This window comes from Wyeomyia smithii, chromosome 2 (genome assembly GCF_029784165.1).
Source record: "Wyeomyia smithii strain HCP4-BCI-WySm-NY-G18 chromosome 2, ASM2978416v1, whole genome shotgun sequence".
Lineage (NCBI taxonomy): Eukaryota > Metazoa > Arthropoda > Insecta > Diptera > Culicidae > Wyeomyia > Wyeomyia smithii.
This window is the reverse complement of record NC_073695.1, coordinates 89,630,944-89,655,096: the sequence shown is the minus strand read 5'-3', so window position 1 is coordinate 89,655,096 and position 24,153 is coordinate 89,630,944. Positions and strand designations below refer to the sequence as shown.

Here is a 24,153-nt window from a genome sequence, read left to right as displayed (position 1 = left end):
ATAGTTAAGTAATATCGTGAAATTTTTCAAGTATAATTGTTGAGCTTGAATCAAAGTCTGAATGTCACCCGCCGGGAATGGGTTAATATTATACTGTAGATTTTTTAATAACTGCTAAATTTTTCACGTATCGGCCAAAGAATTATCGCTTTCTTCGTACAGTTTAAACGTCGTATCAATTTGCTCTATCATGAAGTACAACTTCTTGAGAACATCTTTGCAAATTTTCATCGAGCAATAGAGAGAAAGTTGAATAGAATTTTGGTACGGCTCGTCACGGCGCCATAAGCTAAACTTGAAACTCGATATGCATAAAATGCATAAAATGGCTTTGCCGAGTTACAGCCGGTTTTCTTCTATTTTTTATGAATGATCGTTATTAACGTCTTCGGTCGTGAATGATATTTTAATAAACAAATAACGTTCTCGGCAGAAACCGAGACCCGGCAATAAATTTTCAGTGTGTAATTAATTTCCTTTGAATAATCCAGTTGTTGAAAGTTTATCCATATCTCAACTTATGCACTCTATTAACACATACTATGTAATTAAAGAAAATAAATTAAATTAAAGAAAATTGAATTAAATTAAATTAAAATTTCATTTACTTGCTAGATATCTTTGATATTATGTCTTTCTTACATCTCAAAATTGCCTTCCGCCCTTTATTACATTTTTGGCGGTTTTTGCCAATGCGCCTGCATCAGAACCTTCAGCCATGTGCTAATTTAACACGTGTGCCGAACATAAGTTAAGACGCAGTTAGCTTTGATTTCCTTACGACTGGCTTCATACCAGGCGAGTGGAGGACTAAAGTCAAATGTAACTTGTAGTCAGGACAGGAGTGTTTGCGTTGCTACACACAAAAAATAACAAACTTCAGTGTACCTCAGGTTCAGAGTTTGCTTGGAAAAAAGACAATTTAAGTAACTTACATTTGTCGTGTGTGACTGAAAGACAAGCAAACTATATATATTAGGGTGGGGAATCGTTATATGAAAAAAATGAAACTCGATAGCAGAAAGCCAGAACCAAGTTTTGTTTTTGTTCTATTTGGAGCCCCAAACAATCCTAGATTTATCGAAAGTCGATTGGTTTAGTCTCCGCTTGGCGCATTGCATTTCAAATTTATAGTGAGATTTGTATGGAAAAACCAACGTTCCATTCTAAAGAGTCAAAGTGGCTCAAACCATAGGTTTCATGACTTCAAATGGTAGGTTTTTTGATGCCTAACAACTTGGCCGAAGATATCAAAGAGCTAGGGTGTCCCAAGAAATACTGGAGCTGTACAAAGTTGAGTATGTCGAAATTTATGTTGCAAATCATTTTTTCTGCCAACACTGCCAGTGTACCGGCGTTAGTCAGATTTCCATCAGAAGTAACCTCTGAAACACGTTGTAGATTCTACCTACGACTAGAATATTGACCTGACTTTGTTTGTTTGATCCACCTGAGTGTATAAACTCGTTACGACAGGTTATTTCTGATGGGAATTCTACTGGCGCCCGCCGGTACATTGGTAATGTTGGCAGAAAACAAGATTTTCTGCTTTTAAATCGACATTCTCAACTTTGAACAGCTATAGCTTTTCTTATGGACATCCTAGCTTCTCAGTGCCTTCTGCAAAATTGTTAGGCATCTAAAATACTATACTTTTACATAATGTAGTGCATTATTAGATCACTAAATTGAGCTTTTTATTCATACAAATCAAAATGCAATGCGCCAAGCGGAGACAAAAGTTTAGAGTTGTTTGGGGCCCCAAAAGGAACCAAAAAAAAATTGGTTCTGAAAAATCGATCACTTTTCCCCACCCTAATATATATATATTCCGACGATATCGTTTTGCAGCATATTTATTCGGCTACACTTGTACCTCTTACTTACTTTACTTTACTTTAAAGGCGACAGACCGATTATCGATCCAATGCCGAATCCAGAATACGTCGCCATGTCCCTCGGTCTTGGGCTGCTATCCTCCAATCGCCCCTAACACCTATTTCGCGTGCATCCTCGTCGACAGCACACATCCAACGAGTGCGGGGTCTACCTCGAAGTCGTCGACCTCTATCGGGATTCCTGCTAAATATAGCCTTCGCTTGACGCTCATCCGGCATTCTCGCTACATGCCCAGCCCACTGAAGCCTGCCGTGTTTTATCCGCTTGACTATATCCGCCGATTTGTATGCCTGGTACACTTCATGGTTCATGCGTCTGCGCCAAACACCATTTTCTAGTTTGCCGCCAAGGATTGAACACAAAATCCTACGCTCAAAAACACCAAGAGCTCGCTGATCAGCCTCTTTCAGCGTCCATGATTCGTGGCCGTAGAGGGCCACCGGAAGAATCAGTGTTTTATAGAGTGCAAATCCGAACTAAAGATTTGCAGACTGCGGGACCTTAGCTGGTTGTGTAATCCGTAAAAGGCCCTGTTTGCGGCTGCTATCCGTCTCTTTATCTCACGGCTAACCTCGTTGTCACATGTCACTAATGTGCACAGGTATATAAATTCGTCGACTACTTCAAATGTTTCCCCATCTAGCACCACCGCAGCACCGATGATGTCGATATCGTCCGCAAAACCGAGAAGCATGTGCGACTTCGTAATGATGGTGCCGCTTCTCTGCACACCAGCCCTCCGTATAGTACCTTCCAATGCGATGTTGAACAATAAGTTCGACAGCCCGTCACCCTGCTTCAAACCATCTAACGTCACGAACGAGTCCGATATCTCACCGGCTATCCTGACGCTTGATGTAGAACCTTCAAGGGTGGCACGTATCAGCCTAATCAGCTTTGTTGGGAAGCCATGTTCCATCATAATCTGCCATAACTCATTCCTCTTGACTGAATCGTACGCTGCCCTAAAGTCTATGAACAGATGGTGCGTCTGCAAGTTGTATTCTCGAAATTTATCGAGGATTTGTCGCAAGGTAAACATTTGGTCCGTCGTCCCCCTCGAAAACCGCATTGGTACTCGCCAACAAAGGTCTCCTGCAACGGCCTCAGTCTGTGGAACAGGATGCGGGAGAGAATTTTGTACACGGTGTTGAGAAGTGTTATGCCCCGATAATTGCTACAGTCCAGGCGATGGCCTTTTTTGTAGATCGGGCATATGAGACCCTCTAACCAGTCCGAGGGCAATTCTTCATCAGACCACACTCTCAGCATGATCCGATGGATGGCACGATACAGCTGTTCGCTCCCGACTTTGAAGAGTTCGGCGGAAATGCCGTCCTTCCCAGCTGCCTTGCAGTTTCTCAGCTCTTTCACTGCTTTCTTCACCTCGTCCATGGATGGTGGATCCACAGCTTGACCATCATTCTCAATAGTCATCCTGCTCCTTTCGACTCCACTGTTTCCCTCACCGTTCAACAGCACACTGAAGTGTTCCTTTCAACGCCTGGCCACCTCTGTTTTATCGGTTATCAGGTTCCCCTCTCTATCGTTGCACATGACAGGGGCTCACACGTTTCGATTCCTGATTCCGTTGACCTTCTTGTAGAAGCTCCTCGCATCGTGCCTGGAGAAGCAACCTTCCGCCTCCGCAAGAATACGCTCCCAATGCTGTCGTTTCTTCCGGCGGTGGAGTCTCTTTTCAGCGGCTCTTGCATCTCGATATCTACTCATGCTCTGGCGAGTCACATCCGTGGTCAACATGTGATCCCTGGCGCGGTTCTTCTCTTCCGTCACTCGCTGGCACTCAGCGTCAAACCACTCATTGGGCGCAGCTGCCGCAGTTGTACCCAACACTTCTCGCGCTGTAGTGCTGATCGAACTGTGGATGTGCCTCCACTGTTCATTCAGGTTCCCTTCAGCTCTTTCCTCAATCCGTTCATCAACTTTCTGCGAGTACTCTGCAGCTACTTCTTCAGTTGATAGCCGCTGGATGTTCAACTGCATCCTCCTCGTTGCCTTGGATTTCAGCACATTGGACAGCTTGGCGCGGATTTTGGCTACTACGAGATAGTGATCCGAGTCAACGCTCGGTCCTCTGAACGACCTCACGTCTGTAACGTCTGAAAAGTGCCGTCCATCAATCAGAACGTGGTCAATTTGAGAGCAAAGCTCTCCATTCGGGTGCATCCAGGTGTGCTTACGTATGTTCCGGCGTGCAAAATAAGTGCTACAGATAGCCATTCCCCTAGCTGCAGCGAAATTAACAAGCCTCAGGCCATTGTCGTTCGTAGTAGAGTGGAAGCTTTCCCTACCAGTTACGGGGCGGAAGAAGTCTTCCTGCCCGACCTGTGCATTTGCATCTCCGATGACAATCTTTATATCGTGTCCTGGGCACTCATTGTATGTCTTTTCCAGGAGCTCATAGAACTCCTCCTTTTCGTCATCGGGTTTCTCGTTGGTCGGCGCGTACACATTTATTAGGCTGTTATTGAAGAATTTGCCCTTAATTCTCAACACGCATATACGGTCACTGATCGGCCTCCATCTAATGACACGCTTCATCTGTTTTCAATTAGCACGAAACCGACTCCTCTTTCTGCTTTTACGCCGCCACTATAGTAGATGTGGTACTTAAATGAAGTGTCCGCAATAGGATCTACTGCTCGGAATTCGCGTTCTCCCGATTTCGGCCACCGCACCTCTTGGATAGCTGCAACCTCCACATTCACCTTCCGCAGCTCTCTAGCCAGGATACTTGCGCGTGCCGGTTCGAGTAGAGTCCTTACATTCCAAGTACCGAGTTTCCAATAATCGTTGTCCTTTTTCGTTCGCCTAGGTCCATGTCGATTATTCCGTTCCGTATTTATATCTGGATTGTTCGTAGTATTAAATATTCAGTATGCTGCCTTACTAGGGCTGCGATACCTAGTCTCGCGACGGGGCTGCCGTCTTTGATATAGCTGGCGAGACACCGCGTTTCATGATTCAGCCGCCCGTTCCGGATCAGACGCTGTTGTACGCCGCCCCTAACATGGGGAAACAGCCTTTTACCTCTATCTAGGCTAAATTTCTACGCACCTATTCGACAACTTCGAAATCAAAACATGTTTGCCATCAATCATTACCGCACAAAATATGCAAAATTCGGACCTTTCAATTGCATGATAACCACTTACAATCAATACTGCGATGCTATTGACTTTACAATATCTCGGCATAAACTTTAACACTTTTTTAGCTCAATACGCAATCACACCGCTTGTTAAATTAAAAATAGTTTGTGAGTAAACATTGTATTGGAATACTGTCCACTTCTGTTTGACGAAATGAATAAATAAATATATGTAAACAAAGTACATTTCGTCACAACACTTTTGAGGTTTAAACACCTTGTGTGTTACTGTTCTTTTCAGTGGTTTTTTAACCGATTTGAACGGAATTAGTTTCTATTAACTAAATGTTTTTGGGGTTAAAAATTACATGAAGTAACGTACTCAATCAGTTTTATAAATACATTTTTACCTAAAACCCATAAAATTTTTGAGTCCTATTGTTGGATCACGTTACTTTATGTAACATTTATCTCCCATTAGTCAGAGACGTCCACTTGCAATTAATTACATTCAAATCGGTTACAAAATCACTGAGAAGTACAAGTTTTGTTATTTCCATATACACCCCTAGCCATGAAAACTCTATTATTGATCAACATTTTATTTGAATATTGAAAATCAGGCTAGCTCTCTCAGAGACAATTTAATGAAGAAGGCAAGTGTATGAAATTCAAACACATGTATAATATATCGAGTACGATGAACTTAGTATATAACACTCGGGTCATAGAGCCTTGATTAGTTCATTATGTCTTGTTTAGAAACTTGTTTTTTTTGCAGTGATTGCAAGATAAAAGAAGGGTTGTTGGAATAAAACCAAATACAAATTTTTATTAACATGTTCATTGACATTTTCTGCAAGAAACCTGCACTTTGCTAGAAAGTGTTTAAACTTTGAGTCGCTTCTTGGTCTGAGGATATAAAATTCAAACCTCTTCGTATATATTTCGTAGTGTTCAAGCTTTCAATCTCATTTTTCTTCTAGACTTTCGGATGGTTTTTGAAGTAGAATACTTCTCTCAGGAAGTTCGGCTACATAGGGATGTGAAATGAAAATCTATAACCGAGAAAAGTGAAAAATATGTCCAATTTCAAATGCTAATAAGTCGGTTAGTATTCGATGGATATCCTTCGTTCTTGCAGCAATAGATTGGAAAATCTTCTAAGATTCTTCCAAAAAGAAGATAATTGTAATTTTATTATTCACACTATTGTACTATTGAAAATAGTCAAGCCTTGTCAAAACGAAAAATTCGACCTCTGATTGGTCGTTATATGATTGCTTCCCAAGCACGGTCGACATAATCATATACCTTGCAATTGAAAACATGCTATTTGGCCTATATAAGAGCCTGTGTCAGCCGAAGCCGCTCATAATAGTTCTAGACAGCGACAACAGCAGTCGTCCTTCCTTAGCAGCAGCACTAGCCCTTGTGTGTCACTACATCTCAGGAGCAGCGCGGTTTTTCTCAGCGTGTGTCGTCAGACTGCCATTATTCCCCCCGTGTTGGGGCAGCATGAAGATTGCCATCAGGAAATCCAATTTTGGAAATCAAAATGCCTTTTTCAAGGCAAATAAACAAGTCATTGAAAGTTAATAATTTTTGACAACGCAAGAGAGCATTCTGTGTTGGATCCTAGCAATTTATATCTGTCGCGCCCGGCTAATTCACTGAATGTGAAATAGCTTCCACAGTGCATGTTGTCCGTATATCTTAATTCCCCCACTGTTAGGCCAGCTCAAAGGTTGCGATCAGCAACCGATTTTGAACCGCAAAATGCCTTTTTCAAGGCAAATAAACGAATAACTTAAGGTTAATAATTTTCTGGCATCAACACAAGCGGACATTCTGTGCGAGATGCAATCAAATTCTGTTGTGGTTGTCTAATTTTTACTTTATTTAGTAAACCCCCCACTGTAGGGGCAGCGCAAATGCTGCGATCAGCATAACCGACTTTGAAAAAAAAAACTGCCCTGTGAGACCGCATTCACAAAGACAGTTAGTTCGACTATGCAGAGCTAATATGAAGTCGATTCAATCAATTAGCATCAACAGAATTTTGTCGTCTCCCAGCTGCCAAGTTGCAACGTGATGCAACACGCAACAGCGAGCAAACGAAATCGCTTGATGTTACAAACCGTAATAAGATACGAGTTAAAACCGTTGCGTGTGTGAGAGCAAGAGCACCATCGGTGTTTATTCGCTGGATACAAAAGTCAAATGCGAATTGTGGAATAATTTGTCTGAAGAACATTAGGGAATGGAACAACTGAACTGAAAGGCGTGGCCTATTTCATAACACCCTTCGACTATAAAAGAGTGTTTCTGGGAAAACTAGCTACATTCATTAGTCGGAAGGTGAGCTGGATGGACCGTCCGGGTTGCGCCTGTGGCTGCCTTCAAATTAAACAAATCACTTGCCCTGTGGTTGGTCACCACGTCTCAGGCCTCTGCCTGAGAACGAACGCCAACGCGAGCGATCGGGCGAGATTTTTGCCGTACATCAGCCGGCACTTCCTCTAATGGAAAAGTTGGATCATTTTGTTCAGAAGAATGAACAATTGTTCTTTTGAGGACAAATAAAACACTTAATTTGAAGAGTTAATAGTTTTGGGTACCAGTAGCAGTATGGTAACAGCCTCAGCGGTAGGTGCAGCCGGTACTTCCATGAGGCGGATGTTATAAGGAAGTAAATGGAAGCAGCACGGCGAAACAGTTCGGGTGTGCTTAGACGCGCGTCATTTTTCGTTGTTGATATTATTCCCCACATGAAACGACGCGCTTTCGTACGATAGCGGCGGTATGAGCGGTAGATGCATTTTCCAACACTTACTCCAGTAAAGCCGAGTCTAATTTTCAATGTGAAAACACCTTTCTATTGTGTTGGCCGTGCGCATTAGGCCTCTGCCAGGCTAAACGCGAAAAGCGGCGCGAACCGATTCGCCCGGCCGTAGGTTAATGTACAGCCTTAAGTAGAGCTGTGTAAAAGTATTCTACTTCAACCTTGCGGTCGTGGCTTTGCACACAACCCTCCTGTGATTTTTTTATTCGGTTTCATAGCGAAAATCACGAGCCCTACAAATGATTTAATAGATGCATTTTTTTTTAGAAAAGATAATTGCCGAATAGTTTTTTGAATAATGATTGTGTTTATTTTGCCATTGTTCCACAAAGTTAACTTCGACGGGACAACCGAAGTTCGAATGCAGGTAAAAAGTCTAATCAATAACAATAAAAACAATCGAAACATTAATACTTTGGTATCCAGAAAAGAATGAACTTTGACGATTACAAAAATACTTGTACGTTTGATGTGTTGGAGATGGAAATACTGTCCGTTGAACAGATTTGAGGAATTATAAAGAGGCGATAGTCAAGGTCTATAATAAATTCTTACCTTTCTCATTTTTTTGAGTTGGTGAACAATTTCTTTCAACTTATTATCAACACAGCTCGCAGGGATTCTTCAGAAAAAAAGACACAAACACATTTACTGCCGTTGTCAAGTGTATAATATTACTCAAATCGATTGGTGATTTTAAAACAGATAAAAGCTTACTATCGAAACTAAAAATCCTTCGTAGCACGTTCGATAAGGCTTTCGCTGAATTCCCAAAGAAGTCTCTGCTTGCGCTCGTTTCTTGTGCTATCGGCCGGTCCGCAAATGTAGCAATTGTTGAAGTAAAGTCCAGTCAGTCCGTTTAGCTCTGGGGCTGTGGCGCAATAAACGGTAGTGCTGGCTGCTTGCTGAACGGATTTCGTGAATGGTCTTATAAGTACGAAAAATAATCTCCAGAACCAATAGTTACGATTAATTTCTGTAGATACTAAGCTACCGGGATGAAGGGCAAACACGGCAATACCACGACTTCTCCAACGCTTAGCTAGCTCGAATGCAAACATAACATTGCACAATTTGGCGTCGTTGTAGGCACTGTAACTTATAAATGTTCGCGGTGGTGCAGCCAGCATACTTTCGTTTATGTCGCTAGTGCGCAGGAAGCTTGCGCGATGCAATTCGGATGAAACCACGATTATTCTGGATGTGTGATCGAACGTATCTGAGAGCAATAAGGTTAGATAGAAGTGCGACAAATGACACACCTGAAATGTTGTCTCGAAACCATCTTCAGTAAGATGTTGGGGTGGGCTGTAGACTCCAGCATTAAGAATAAGCATATCAATGTGTTTATACTGGGCTTTAACTTGGTCGGCGAACTCTTTTGTGGAGCGAAGACTGGCCAAATCTATTTTAATAAACTTGCATGCTTTTCCAGCAGAGTGCTTAATTCTTTTGATTTTCGCAATCGCTTTGCCCGTTGTTGCTTCATTGCGGCATGCGAAAATCACTTCACATCCATGCAACGCTAGAGATAAGGCCGTTTCATATCCAATTCCTGTGTTGGCTCCTGTCACTATTGCCACTTTTCCAGTGAGATCTTGTCCTTCAAGAACTTCGAGAGCACTTGTTCCACTGTTGAAACGTTGTCGCAGTTGACCCATTGTTTGCGGATCCGCTTCAACGGCAGATGCTAGTCTTGGGTCGATGTAAGTCTTTTCCTGGGTTTCTTCTTTGATAAAAGCAATTTTCCCGGTTGCTTCTTCCACTTGTTTAGTCCAGCCCTGTGGAAGATCGCGGGGAATACGTTTTATTTTCCCTGTACGGGGATGAGTCAGCTGAGTAGCGTGCTTTCCGCGATCTAGGTAGTACACAAACCCATCGTCAGTAGCTAGCTCTTCCCACGGTGGTAGCAATTCATCGTCAATTTCTGGAGTTGAAACCGACATCGTGCTGAACTATCTTTTCTAACTGGCAAAACTTTACTGCTTTGATAGTGCAAATTTAGTTGGAATAAACTATTGGAAAAGCTTCGACTGCACGCATCCCACCTAATAGTTAACAATGTTTTCTTTCTAGCAGCATTAGTTAGGTCTTGCGTGTGCAAATATATACACTTAACTGAAGTCAAACCAATGCGGCGCGAGTAAACGAAAATGAAAAATTAACTTTATCTAATCGAGCGCATGTGTACCTGCACAATCGAAATTCATTCATTGCAAACATAATTGCTTCAGTTGTTGGTGATGTATATAATGTTGGTAGTTTGCAAGATCTAATTGACCCTTACATTATGTTCTTGAATGAGTTTTCAACAAATTAGAAAATCTCTCCGTCTAGTTATCCTGATTGTTACCTTCAGTTAGAAGCGAGCTGCGAAATTATATTCAGACGCTTTTCAAACTAAACTAGTAGTTTAGTATACCATAAAGCACATTGGATAGCTTGCTACGCGAGATTCCGTACCGGATGAATAGGAAAAACTCATTACACATGGTTGCAGTGAAACCATTAAATGTGCATTACCATAACAATAGACGTCAGTTACTAACATTCAACAAAGATTGTTTTTTAGTAATTTACGATAATATTTGCTAACTGCAATCGTAATTAGTTTCAGATCCTGAGGTGTTAATTGTTATATACGTAGGTAAAAGTTAAAAAAAATCACCCACACCTATGCGAAATACACTCAACTTCTATGTGATTTATAAACAATATGACAGAAATGTATGCTGCGATCGCTGCGATACTCCACAGAACCTGGAATTACAGAGAATCTTCAAAAATCTGTCCATATGGAATGTGCATGGCCCTTTATTCTTGTTTACTTTCTTATTGGACTTTCGTGCGAAAAGATCATTTGAAACGAATTTTAACAATAAGCGTGGGTATTATCATTTTTGACTGAGCTGAGCACAGGGAAGTTCAAACTGATTCAAACAAAAGTGGGAATGCAAATTTTTACGTTCGCAAGAATTTGATTCGAAGGAAGACGAAGAGATATCTATTACAACACGCGTGGGACCCAAACGTCAACAGGTAAACCGGGCCAATAAAAAATCACCACCTTGCCCACAATATGTTGACATCATGGAAACTTCGTTTTGTTATGAAATCTTAAATCGACGACGAACCTAATTCCTCAAAACTCTTCCAATCACATTCATAATGTATCGGAAATTCATATACCTATTTTGATTCAGATTAAATCGATCGGTCGGACGCTTTTCGAACCTATTTTACCTATTACGAGTGCCAGATACGATAACGATGATTTTCGGAATGACAAAAATTTCTATCTGTAGTTAGCATATATTTGTGTCTTCATTTCAAACTTTATTCAGATAAACAATTAGTATAAGTAGATAATAAGTATCTCCCAAGACAACTTAGGTTCAATCTGATCTCTCGATTGAAATTAAACAAAAAAAAACTCAAAGTGAATAAACTCCAATTATTAGTTTGTATCAAAAAAATCTACAATCGTGACCTGAAATTAGGTTAAACCACAGCATACCATACAATACCGAAATACTTTCCACCACATGAGTTTGTGTGATTTAAAACGATTTTAAGTAGTTTTCAAATATTTTGTTATATTTCGACAGGGCACATTTAATTGTTGCGCCAGTATGAATATAGCAGATACAATAAAGACAATAACACCAAAAGGATTCTTCAAAACTTTGAGACAAGTAAGAGTGCATACATCCGGTGGTCGCTTGTACCATAAGAACGATATTCACCAACTTAGGAAATCATTGTGAAAGGGTTAAAACATACAGGGATCTGAGCATAAAACTACTTGATAATCCGTTCGATCATGCTCGCGCTGAGCTTCCAAAGCATTTCTTGCTTGCGTTCGTTTTTCGCCCCTCTACTGGGCTCGCAAACGTAGCAATTGTTGAAGTACAGTCCGGTTAGCCCGTTCAGTTCGTGCGCAGTGGCGCAATAAATAGTAGTACTGGCAGCTTGCTGCAGCGACTTGGTGAACGGTCTTACAAGGGCAAAAATCAACCTGTAAAGCCACCAGTTGCGAGAGATGTCCGATGAAATCAAATTGCCGGGATGTAGTACAAACACGGATATACCACGAGTTTTCCATCGTTTCGCCAGCTCAAACGCGAATAGAACATTGAATAACTTCACGTTGTTGTATGCAATCATGCTCCAATATTTGTTGGCGGGCAGCGAGAGGTTGCTTTCGGTTATATCACTAGTGCGAAGCATGCTGAAGCGGTGTGATTCGGATGAGACTATAACCACTCTGGATGTATGGTCCAAGATATCAGACAAGAGATTGGTTAAATAAAAGTGCGACAAATGACACACCTGGAATGTTGTCTCGTAGCCATCTTCAGTTAAAGAGTGAGGCAAAGCAAATACCCCGGCGTTAAGAATAACCATGTCAATATGCTTATATTTGGCTTTAATTTGTTCTGCAAACTCTTTTGTAGAACGCAGGCTGGCTAAATCTAGTTTGAAAAATCGGCACAACTTGCCAGCTGATTCTTTTTCGCTTTGTATCCTGGCAATGGCTTGATTAGTTGTTTTTTCATTACGGCAAGCGAATATAACTTCACATCCATGCAGTGCTAAGGAGCGGGCTGTTTCATATCCAATGCCAGTGTTGGAGCCAGTAATTATCGCTACTTTTCCGCTTAAATCGCGACCATGCAGCACCTGAAGGGCATTCGTCCCACTATCGAAACGTTGTCGAAGTTGCCCAACTACCTGAGGAGCTTCTTCAACGGCGAAGGCTAGTCTAGGGTCGGTGTAAGATTTTCTCTGGGTAGCTCCCTCACTGAACACTATCTTCCCAGTTGCTTCTTCAACTTGTTTGGTCCAGCCGATCGGAAGTTCACCAGAAACCCGTTTCATCTTCCCAGTGCGGGGATGCGTCCATTGAGTAGCTTTACTCTGATGGTTTACGTAGTAAACAAATCCATCCGTCGTCGCTCGCTCTTCCCACGCAGGAGGTAATTCATCCTCTGAATCCGAATCGGGAAGTGGCACCGGCATAGCACACTGAACTTTCTCTTTAAGCTAGCAAAACTTGACTAGTTGTTACACTACGCTAACCGGTTGCTTTTACTGCAGAAGAAACTAAAGCGCGATTCACTATTTACGCCTTAATCTATCAATCTATGCAAGCATAAAATCATCTGTACGATGCACGATGTAAGTACGACTAGTGATGGGAAACTTATCGATAATATCGATAAATGCAGGTCATCGATATTATCGTTAATTTTTTACGTTAACGATAATTATCGATATTATAAGGTCGAGCACAAGTCAGTGCGGCTGGTTACTGGAGGAGACCCAAAAGAACCTACCCTACCCCAGGAGTTGCTTTTGCCGCTAGGTATTTGTTGGGTGCTGCTATTCGACAAGATTTAGCATTGTTGGGGTGGTGTAAAGGTTCGCCCCGGGTGTCACTGAGTTTCTGAGAAATAATGGTGACTAAAAAGGTATTTATAGTTTTTAGTTTCCTAAGAACAGGTGAATTCGACAACTCAGCACTGGAGAACTTTAAAAAAAATATCCAAACTTTTTGCACCATCTCATCAAAAGCAATGATTCGAAATTGTAATAAAATGCATTTTCTTTGGCTTGCCAACTCTTATAATATGATGGACATGCATAGCGGTAGTCTATTGGCAATTCTCTGGTAATTGTTTAGTTTAACTTGGAATTGTTTAAGTTTAAAGTATCTGTTACCCAACAAACAATGTTTAGTTCCACTAAAAATCCAAATGAACGAAATTGTTGCGCCAAAAAAGTATCTTGATTTATACATGGGATAGACAAAATAATTGGGATAAATAAAATTCTCTCTAAGTTTAAATGGCCAGAACTTTACGAAAAATGAATCAATTTTGATAACCGGTTTCATTTCACTGGAAAACAGTATTATATTAGTATTACTTGGGAACTTGGTGTGACCAACCTACACCGAAAGTGTTTCGGATTTCAAGAGTGTGTGTCAAAGTGTACATTTTTGCAACGCATAGAACGTTTTAGGCAACTAAATTGTTTATCTAAAATACTTCATTTAAAAAAATCTGAGATCACCGATATTTTCTAAAATCATTTTTTGTTTTTAAAATAATATTTTTTTCAGAGTAGGATCTTTAACTCATTTTTTATATTTTTGAAGGAAAGTTCAGATAATTTTTACAAAGATATATTGATTCATAAGAAAAAGGTTCAAATACAGTTAGGTTTTCTTACGCGGGGGTTACATGCCTCGTGAAAAAAACCATGTTATTCTTGATAAGCCGCTTTAATTCAAAAATTCGCGTAAAAAAACACGTTAATTTGAAAATCTGCATAAATAACCTTTCAGAGAAAATCCGCGTGAAAATAATCTGACCTTTTTAAATGTTAATCCAGATAACTTTTCAAACACAAATTCGCAAAGTTGCTTGGTTTAATAAGACCTACACACCCACTATGTTCGATTGAATTCTGCTAGAGTGCTGCAAGCTCAAAGAAAACTAGTACCCAACAGAAAAAAAACCGCCAAAATCAACACCCATACTTAATAAATTCATACTTCAATGATTCCTTGGCGAATTTTCAATCTTTGGCTACCAATGAACCCGAAACAAATTCTGATTTATTGACAGCATATAAACCTAAGTGAAACAGAATGTCAGGAAAAGTTCTACGCGTTGCAAAAATGTACACTTTGGCACACACTCCGGAAATCCGAAACATTTCCAGTGACCCTTGGTCACGTCCAGTTTTCTAGTAATACTGGGAAACTAGGGCAGTTTTCCAGTAAAATGAAACCTGTTTTGTCCGAATTGATTCATTTTTCGTGAAGTTTTGGACGTTTAAAAATTGACAGAATTTTGCCTGCTTCAATTATTTCCCTTATTATACAACCTTCAAAGTGAACTTCGGCTTGAAACTACTCCGTAGAAAGCACTCCCGGCGTAAAACCCGAAGACTTTCCAAAACAAACTGTTTAACTCGTCCGGTTGTTTGAATTTTCATTTGTAGTATCGTAAGATTTGTCATTCAAGGCCTCAACACAATGGATACGTCGCGGATGCGTTTGCGGCAATTTGATAGTTAGCTCATACATTCACTGTCACATTGACGTCAACGCAACGCGAACGTATCCATTCTGTTTGGGCCCTCACTGTTTCTGTTTTTAACAAATTTATATAGCAAAATCGCATTTGGTGAAGAACGTTTGCGGTAAAAAAAAATTGGCAAAAATTGCCAATATTTCATGGGTTTACCTTTAATAGCACTGACGAAACTACTCATGCATCATCACTCATAGTAACCCATGAGTTAGCGAAAAAAAATTGACAGCTCTATCAGTCAAACTCTAACTGTGATGGCGAAAAAAGTGAAGCTACTCCGTTCAGAAGTGTGCGCGTTCATAGAATGGTACCCCGCCGCGTCAAAAACGGACATCGTGCGGCACTTTGTGGACGCCGGGTATGCCGGTTCTGGCATCTACAACATCTTGACACTATTGGACAACGATCAGAGCATCGAAAGAAAGCCCGGTTCCGGACGGCCAACGACCCTGAGCGACAAGAAGCTTCAAACGGTGCTGAAGAGGAAGACCGAGGAAAAAGTGGCTAAATCGCAGCGTGCACTTGGCCAAGAGGTTGGTGCATGCTCTAAAACAGTGAAAAAGCATCTGGAGACGTGGATATACATGCAGGAAGCGGGAGTCCCGTCCACTGGTCTCGCTCGGAGCTGCAGGCAATGACGCAGCGACAGCGGTTGGATAAGATGGTCAAGTCGATTTTCCCGGCGAATCGCGACGCGGCAGTGGTATTGGACGACTAGACCTATCTCACCCTGGAAGGCAACGACTAGCAGGGCTCTTCGTATTTTACCTCCCCCACGAAGGAAGTGAGCACCGAGGTAAAGTTTATTTCACAGACCAAGTTCCCCAAGAAGGTGCGGTTGTGGCTAACAATCAGCGAGAAAGGGATGTCAAAGTTGCTCTTCTTTCGCTCCGGGCTGGCCGTGAACGGGGAAATTTATAGTACGAAGTGCCTGACAGAAGTTGCGTCGTTCATCAAGAAATACCATAAGCGCGAAGATACGGTGTCCTGGCAAGATTTGACGTCGATCAACTACTCGAAGCGATCGTTGGAGGATGTGGTACCGAAGTCGGCGAATCTGCCCATTGTCCCCCACCTGCTTCCAATCGAGAATTTCTGGGCAAACGCGAAGCGCAAGATCTATTCCAAAAATTGTCGCGAAAACGGAGGAGGAATTAATAAAAAAAACGAAGAAAGAGCTTAAAAAAGGCTACACGCATGTTTTCGTCCGCCATGGCGAATGTTCCGGTTAACTGCCGGAAGACTGCACGCGAGGACGTAATATTTTTTTGTGAGGAAGCTAACATGGTAACCTTCCATGGGAAATTTATCCAACTCAACTATCTGTCATAGTTTATTTTTTCATCACCATCTGAAAACTTTTTTTTTACCGCAAACGTTAGCTGTCAAATTATCGATACTTATCGATAATATCGATAGAAGCCCCGGAATTATCGATTGTTATCGATGTCCGTTTTGGGCGATATTTCCCATCACTAAGTACGACACGTAGTAAAAATAAATGCAGGATTCGATTTTCATTCGCGTTGACGGTGTTGCTGGTATTTGTTTGGTTTTTGCATGCGAAAAAGAAGGAGGGAAATATTTTTGCTTTTGTCATCACGCACATTTTGACAATTACATATGAGTGTTCACGTAGGTGCAAACAGCCTTTAAAATCTCTTTCAACGCGAATAACCGGAATAACCCGAATTGGTGGAGTTGCTGCAGGCTGCAACCCAAGTATGATGACAGTTCTACAAGGTATGCTATTCACGTCGATGCATTAGTATTAGTGATCGTTATGAACTTTTTCCAATTTTGTATGAAATTTGAAATGATTTTGCATTTTAAACTAAACTTATAAAACATGCTTTCCTGAAAAGTTATAGAAATGATGTTGAAACATGTTTGAATTGTGGGGAATACATAAACATGCTGCGGTTTAGGTAAAATATGCTGTTTTTCATCACCTTTTTGCACTTTTCGTTTTTTTTGTACTCTAATAGCGCTTCTAAATAGAGTCGCTTATGTTTCATACAGTAACAAAAGTCATGAGCTATGACAATGACTAAGATTATGCTCCAACTATTAGAAATATAGCATTTTTATATATTTTATTTCGACATATTGTCGCAATCTTTCACACTTAATCTAAATTAATATCAATTTCTAGTGTGTTTCAACTGGAGATTCACTCTCCAACCAAAAAAAAAAACAGATATGAAACAACATAAAACGAGATATTTCCAAAAATGTTCTGAATTCCATACACAACGCGAAATTTTTCATTTGTTTGTGTGCGTGGATAGACAAAAATGTAGCATACCTTGTAGAACTGTCATCATACTTGGGGCTGCAACTATAAAATGAACACATAACAGTGTTCATTTGTAGCCGAAAGGATCGAGTTTACCAGGTTTACCCGTTTACCACGAACACAGTTATGTGTGAAAAATAATAACGCGTGTAACGTGTTGTGGTTGTACCGGCGATAGAAATGTCACTGTTCAAGGTTCAAACCTTCAAACTGATCAGCTGTAGTTTCGTTCATCTTTATCAATATCTTTACTAGTTTACCTTCCACCGCAAACCGATAGAATATTAAATAATTGTTCGTGAGTAAAGCATTTACAAATTTCGCTCTGTAAGAACACAACAGTACTGGACTTCTAAAAATTCATACAGGCGCCCTGGACTTCAAAAGTAAGCATACTGTCTATTAAGCAAGGTGTCAAAAAATAAACGGGTTAGAGATTAGGATTATATTTTGCTAGGTAGCAACGTGTTAAGTAAAGAATAAAGTTCTAATCTAACCAAAATTGTTTACCAAGGTTCCGCATTCTTTGAGCTTGTGCGTCGTTTTACACATTTTTTTGTGAAAGTGGCAAAAAATTAGAAAGGTTTACGCCCAAATACAAAAAATTGTTTTCTCTTAGCAATCCAGTTGTAAAATTTTTGATTGATTGGTTCTATAAAAGTTTCCTAACTGGCTTCAGGTCTAATGAGCTAGGCGTATGTTTCGAACCCGGGTTGGGAGAGACTGACTGTGTCAGTAAGAAGATCGTTGCACTAGTCCTCTAATATATATCCTTGTACATCATCTGTTGGTTGCGAAATTTTAATAAACAGAAGGTTGATACATAAAGTTCACGAATTGATAGAGAAATAATTGAGTACTGGTATGCATCGTTATGATGTAACGTGCCTTACAACGCAACCTCTTTATTACGTAAAGCGATTAAATGTGATTTTGAAATTTAAATGTTTTTCCTGTGTACTACAGAGTATCTAAACATGCTGAGATGGTCAGAAATCTCTTCAAGGTAATCGAAAAAAAAAAAAAACAGCTGATAAAACATGTGATATATTTTTTAAATATGTTCGTTGTTTATGTCACTTTATTAATTATACAATTTTTACTGTGAGAAATATCGAGAATATCGTATTATAACAATAATGATAGATATTGAAACGTACGATACATTAAAATTGTTAATTATGTTCCAAACAAGATTACCAGTTACTTTTATGGTAAACTAGCTGAAAACCCGATCTTGCTCGGGATTCAATATGAGCTCTTGTTATTTGGCTTAGAAGTTACTATGGTCTGATTGGTTGAACTCGGAAAATTATAATAACTGATAGCGTATAAAAGAAGCAGAAATTCTATATAAACAATATAATAAGATGTAATGACTTCCAGCAAACTAATTCATCAAGTAATTTTTCTTGTCTAAATGAAACGTTCTCTCTTTCACTGTCGCAGCTTCTCTTTTTTTCTTCAAGATGTCTTCCTTTTGATATTCTTTTTCCATTTTTGCAATTTTCTCTTGTCTTTTTCTGTGCCTATCTCTCTCTCTCTCTCTCACCACTTCTTACCTCTTACTCACCAATTATTCAAATAAATTATTTTCTATTCCAAATCAGCCATCCCACCCATTTCTTTAATCATTTACCCTATTACCTACTTTTCCTAAAAACTTCGATGCCTTCACCTCAACCATTTCTTCAATGATTACATGGTACGCTATAATTATTGCAACAAGAAACAGAGGACCGTTAACTGTGTTTTTGGGAAGTAAGAGATAACTTTTGAAATAAAAATAATTTATTGAGTAAAAACAATCAAAAACAACAACTGTTTCCATACAAACACCCGAAAAAACAGGCTCTTTCCGATGCGCAAACAACAATAATGCCGTTTACATATTGACGCGTCCTGCACTGCGGAGACGGTTCGCCTTGCCGTGGGTTAATGTACAGCTCTACTTAGCGCTGTACATGAACCCAAGGCAAGGCGAATCGTCTCCGCAAAGCAGAACGCGCCAGTATGTAAACGGCCTAAGGATCGTGCAATGCAAGAATCTTCTTGCCCGGACCATTTGTCGCCCACAACTCGCAAAACGACCGAGTGCTCGCACGAACATTAGGAGATTATGATTCAGTTGGAAGAACGATCCTTCGCTTGTTTCACCCAGCTTCTGTGATGGTTTTTGCTATAGTGATCGCCGATTCGCGAACCGAGCTGTTTTTCTTTGAAAAGGAATAAAAGTCGATGATGATTACTACCCGGATGAGATTTTGAAGAAGAATGTACTGCCCATAAATGCATAACAGTCCCATGTGAGTTTTCATCACTTTTGAGATAAACCTTAGAAACTTCTTTACATTACGTGTGCTCTCGAAAATTTACAACAAAAGTTAGGTTTGTTACTGAAATGATGAAAAAAATATTGATTTTGGTCAGTCCCACGTTACGAATAAACGCATAACAGGCTTAGAGCTGAAACCAATTAGCAGAAAATCATGGTAACTTTCATTAAAAGGCCAAATAAAGTGTACTGATCGGAACAACAATAACCTTATTGCATATAAAAGTATTCTGCACAAATATATTTACCTTGGATGAATGCTTATTTTAAATTTTTGTTTCTTTGATTGAACCCATAGGAAGGAAAAAATGCTATGGTTTACCTGCGTCTACTGCGTTTTACTCAGTTGTAGGTTTTTGGCAGTGTGACTCTTATGCGTTTATGGGCAGTGTAAGTCATGTAAGACGGTGCCCCGGCTCACACAAAGAAGACCGTTCAAGTTTGGTACAAGTCCAACACTCTCTCTGTCATCACCAAGGATGAGTGGCCTTCAAACTCGCCATATCTCAACGTAATGAACTTCTTGATTTGGGGGATGTTAGGAGCAAAGGCCTGCTTACGAAAACACACAAATTTGTACGAGTTAAAGAAGTCTGCTCAAAGCTTTGAAGGAAACTCCTCGAAAAGAAACTCGGTCCGCCGTCGAGTCTTATCCCAAGCGTCTCCGAGCTGGCATCAGAGCTAAAGGAGGACACATTGAATGAGTTGTTTTTTGAACTGCTTTTACTAAATAAATTATTTTTATTTTAAAAGTTCTCTCTTATTTGCCAAAAATGTGGTTAACGGTCCTCTGTTTCTTGTTGCAATAATTATGGCGCACCCTGTATACGATGTTTTTCTCATTATTTGGATCTCCTCCCTTATCGAGAAAATATTAAAAAATATTTACACGATAGTCTCAAAATCGCTACAAACAGGAAAAAATGCCTAATGAATGATGTTGGATGGAGCATACCGGAAAATATCGATTCACTTTAAATAAAAACCTTATCTTGAAAAAAGTGTTTGATACAAATAATTGTTCAAATTGTCACCTCTATCAATCTCTTAGTCGTCATACCGATCATTTTAACTGAGTGTTCATTGGGTGCCATTCTCGACAGTAAATTACCGAGATTCGGTAGTAATGTGTAGCAGTTTTTCGTGTACACTACAAACACTAACAGTTGGCACTGATTATTAAGCATTAATAACACAGCTATAAAGCAGCATGAACGAAATTATAGTTTTTCTCTTTCACTTCACTAAATTTTCACCTATGAACATAAATATAATTTTGATTCAAAACTTGTATGTTTTCTTTTCTGAGTACATTGAATATGAATGATTGATGAATTATAGACACGTGAAAACACTTATTGTGCAAATTGAATTATATCTATATTCAAATGGCGTAGTAATTATAGCTTACCACAATATTCATTGAATAACAACTGCCCCCTTATTCAATTACATAAGTGTTCTGTTTGTCCATGAAGTTATATTGACAAAAACTTGTTCTTGAGTGCATTGCAGCAAAATCCCTTTTTGAAATCCTTCAAAGTATTCCTACTTGTTCATTAAAGTTTCTGTAATCTCAAGGTATTCTAGACTTCTGACCCAGTGTCTACAGCTCAAGAGCAACTAATTTCCTTACTTTCATTTCCAGTTCTTCAACTGTAGTTGTAGACGAAACTGATACAGTAGGGCCGTTTTGATTGAAGAATGCAAACCATCACGGGGAGGGGGATGTCACTTTAACCGGCATTTTTTAGTTATAATCAAACTGATCCACCACAAACTAGTTATTTCCATACTGCTTCTTTGCGCTCTCTCGTCTCCTGGTGATCTTGTCCTATCTGGAATAAGGTGAGAAACTAGTATTTTCACTGTGACCAGCCTATCCATGTCCATATGTTGGTGTCTACAGTTGTAGGTAGTTGTACTCTTCACGCAGTGTGTATGAAGTAATCAATAAAACCTGCATAGGTTTCTGATTCAACTTGTACTTTTCAACGCTGGTTACTAGACTGAACTTTGTTTAGTAACGATAAGATATGCGGTTTTGCAGTTTATTAATGATCATTTTAGCTCACCCAATACATACCTACGATAAACCGGTACGTCGTGTATAGTAACGAAGATAGAGGTATGAAAATTATAGATGCAATGCGTCATTTAATAAACGTTATTTTCTGTATATTCTGCAAATATACTGATCAAAATAACAGATTTAAATTTAAATTTAAAGTTCAATATTGTATTTCTATTTTATAATATAATGATCCAGTGCGACTTATAGCTTTCAGTATTTTTCACACAAATAGCTTGCGTAATTTAAACCAAAATCTACTTTGCGAAAAAGCTCCAATAATTTTTCGTAGCACAAATGAGTTCTTGGGTTTATAAGAATAATCGTTTTGTTAATAAATAATAAACATACAAAAACTAAAACATTTTATTAGACAAGCCAAAACAGCCAAATGAAACCACTTTCTCTTTTATCTAGATAATTTACGTAGTTACTAATTATTTTCGTTTACAGTTAACAACAGCAATTTGAAGATCAACTGACTATTTCAATGACAGTGTTGAGCAACGCTTGCTCACAATGAGTGATCTGGAGCAGCCCGCATCGAAAAAGCCGCGACTAGCAACTGCCAAAGTCGATGGTCTAAATATGATACACTCCGTCCTATCGGACGAGTTTTGCAAGTCGCCCCGTATGATAGAGGTTTATGTTGGCCGCATTCTCAACACAAGCCAAACAGGCAAATTGATATCCGAATTGAACCGCTCCTTGCCAATGTCTCGGATGCAGCATTTGAAACGTGTTAGTCGCGATGGAATGATTATTATAGCGGAGGCTATCCACCTAGAAGATATATTGAAGGCAGAAATGGCGAGCAATGCAGATGATTCGATTGATGCAAATAAAGTCGATGGAGATATAAATGCCAGGTTAGCTACATATTTGAGACTGAAAAATGTTGAAGACGAGCTAGTTGATAGTCTTTGTCATAGTATTTCTAAGCGGGAAGTCGTTCTGAATCAACCCAAACTTAGGTGGCAATATGAGATTGCTAATTCACTCTGGGCCTGTAAATTTCATCCAGACAAATATCTGGAGTCTTTATACACGAATACAAACTTCAGCAGTATCGAAAGGAGTTATCACCTAATGATGATGTCTGCGTGTCTCTATCTAAGGGAGCAATTCAACGGTAACCCGTTCGGTATATGTGTAAATCCAAAGATAAATCGTGTGGCTGCTATAGGCACGGGTCAAAGCGATCAACACCCGATGATGCACTGCCCGATGGTGTTAATTGATAATGTTGCCATTTCGCAAAATGGCGGTACGTGGTTCACTGTTCGGCAGCAGGCTTCCTCAAAGGAAAATAATTTCGTCCTTAGCGGAATTGAAGCCGAATACGTGCGAATTCTCAACGACAAGTTTGATGCAATCAAGTTCGGAGCACAACCAGTTCAAGCAGAAGGTGTAAAGGAAATAGATATTACACCAGATGAGGACAATTTAGCTAAGTACGGCCCTTATCTTTGCACCGGTTACGATATTTACTTAACGCACGAACCGTGTGTTATGTGTGCGATGGCTTTAGTGCACAGTCGAGTGAGGCGAGTCTTTTTCCATCTTAGTACGAAAAACGGAGCTTTGTTATCTATCACCAAGGTTCACTGCGTGAAAGAACTAAACCATCATTATGAAGTTTTTCGAGTAGACTGACTAGTGGTATCATTGTACAGCGCAATACATGCCTTGCAATTAAAAACGCATTTTTTCGAATTTGCTGTGAAATCCTCGGCCAAAACTTCGACATGTTGAGTTGAGTATCACATAGTCCCATAGATACTGTTACAAAAAAAGCAATAACCAATACCGTGCTGGACCGAAATCCGTACACCTAAGCACATGATAATCTTCGACGGTCAATATAAAATCAAGAAATCACATATTGCTTTAAACTGACTTGTTTACTTATAGGTCTACTTATATTTTATCACTATTTTCAAGCAAAATGATTAAAATCACTCTGAAACTCGAAAAAATCATGTTTAAATAGAACATGTTTTGAAACGAAATCCGTTCACAGTTCTTGTCTGATTCAAAACCCGTACACTTTTGAATCGAAATCCGCACACACGCGATATAGACTGGATCAAAGTCCATACAGCAAAGAATCAAAATCCGTATAGATATAGAAGAACAAAAATGAACATCTTTTATTTATAATTTATCTTTAAATTTACGAATAAAAATATTTTGAGGATCAACTGGTTCCTAAAGTTTCACACGGTTTTCTAATTTTTTATATCAGCTGAAATAGTGCAGTTTTCGTAGCGTTTCGTTGCGGCACCCCTTATTATAGCGACCGGGACCTCTCGAAGCTTCCCGGTACGACTTTCCCTTGCGCATTTCAGTCACAGCTCCTTCGAAATTGTTTGCCGTACATTTATACTTGTTTTCTTCCGGTATATGCTGAAAACACACATACACACGCTGTACGGATTTCGATTCAAGCAATTAAGAAAGATCAAAATCCGTACGGCACAGTT

General features: G+C 39.7%; 3 protein-coding genes across 3 annotated transcripts; 1 reads left to right on the top strand and 2 right to left on the bottom strand.

Moving 5' to 3' along the window:
- Nucleotides 1–8,581: 8,581 nt before the first annotated feature.
- Nucleotides 8,582–11,040, bottom strand: LOC129725120 (WW domain-containing oxidoreductase-like). The gene has a single exon (XM_055680580.1). It carries the CDS (start codon nt 9,800–9,802, stop codon nt 8,582–8,584), a length of 1,221 nt encoding a protein of 406 aa, XP_055536555.1. The 5' UTR covers nt 9,803–11,040.
- A 322-nt stretch (nt 11,041–11,362) lies between these two features.
- On the bottom strand, nt 11,363–13,061 carry LOC129725119 (WW domain-containing oxidoreductase-like). Its single transcript, XM_055680579.1, has one exon. The coding sequence runs from the start codon at nt 12,876–12,878 to the stop codon at nt 11,658–11,660; it is 1,221 nt and encodes a 406-aa protein (XP_055536554.1). The 5' UTR covers nt 12,879–13,061; the 3' UTR covers nt 11,363–11,657.
- Nucleotides 13,062–17,346: 4,285 nt separating this feature from the next.
- On the top strand, nt 17,347–23,369 carry LOC129725121 (probable inactive tRNA-specific adenosine deaminase-like protein 3). Its single transcript, XM_055680581.1, has 2 exons — nt 17,347–17,647; nt 22,121–23,369. The coding sequence occupies exon 2, from the start codon at nt 22,187–22,189 to the stop codon at nt 23,321–23,323; it is 1,137 nt and encodes a 378-aa protein (XP_055536556.1). The 5' UTR covers nt 17,347–17,647; nt 22,121–22,186; the 3' UTR covers nt 23,324–23,369.
- Nucleotides 23,370–24,153: the final 784 nt, after the last annotated feature.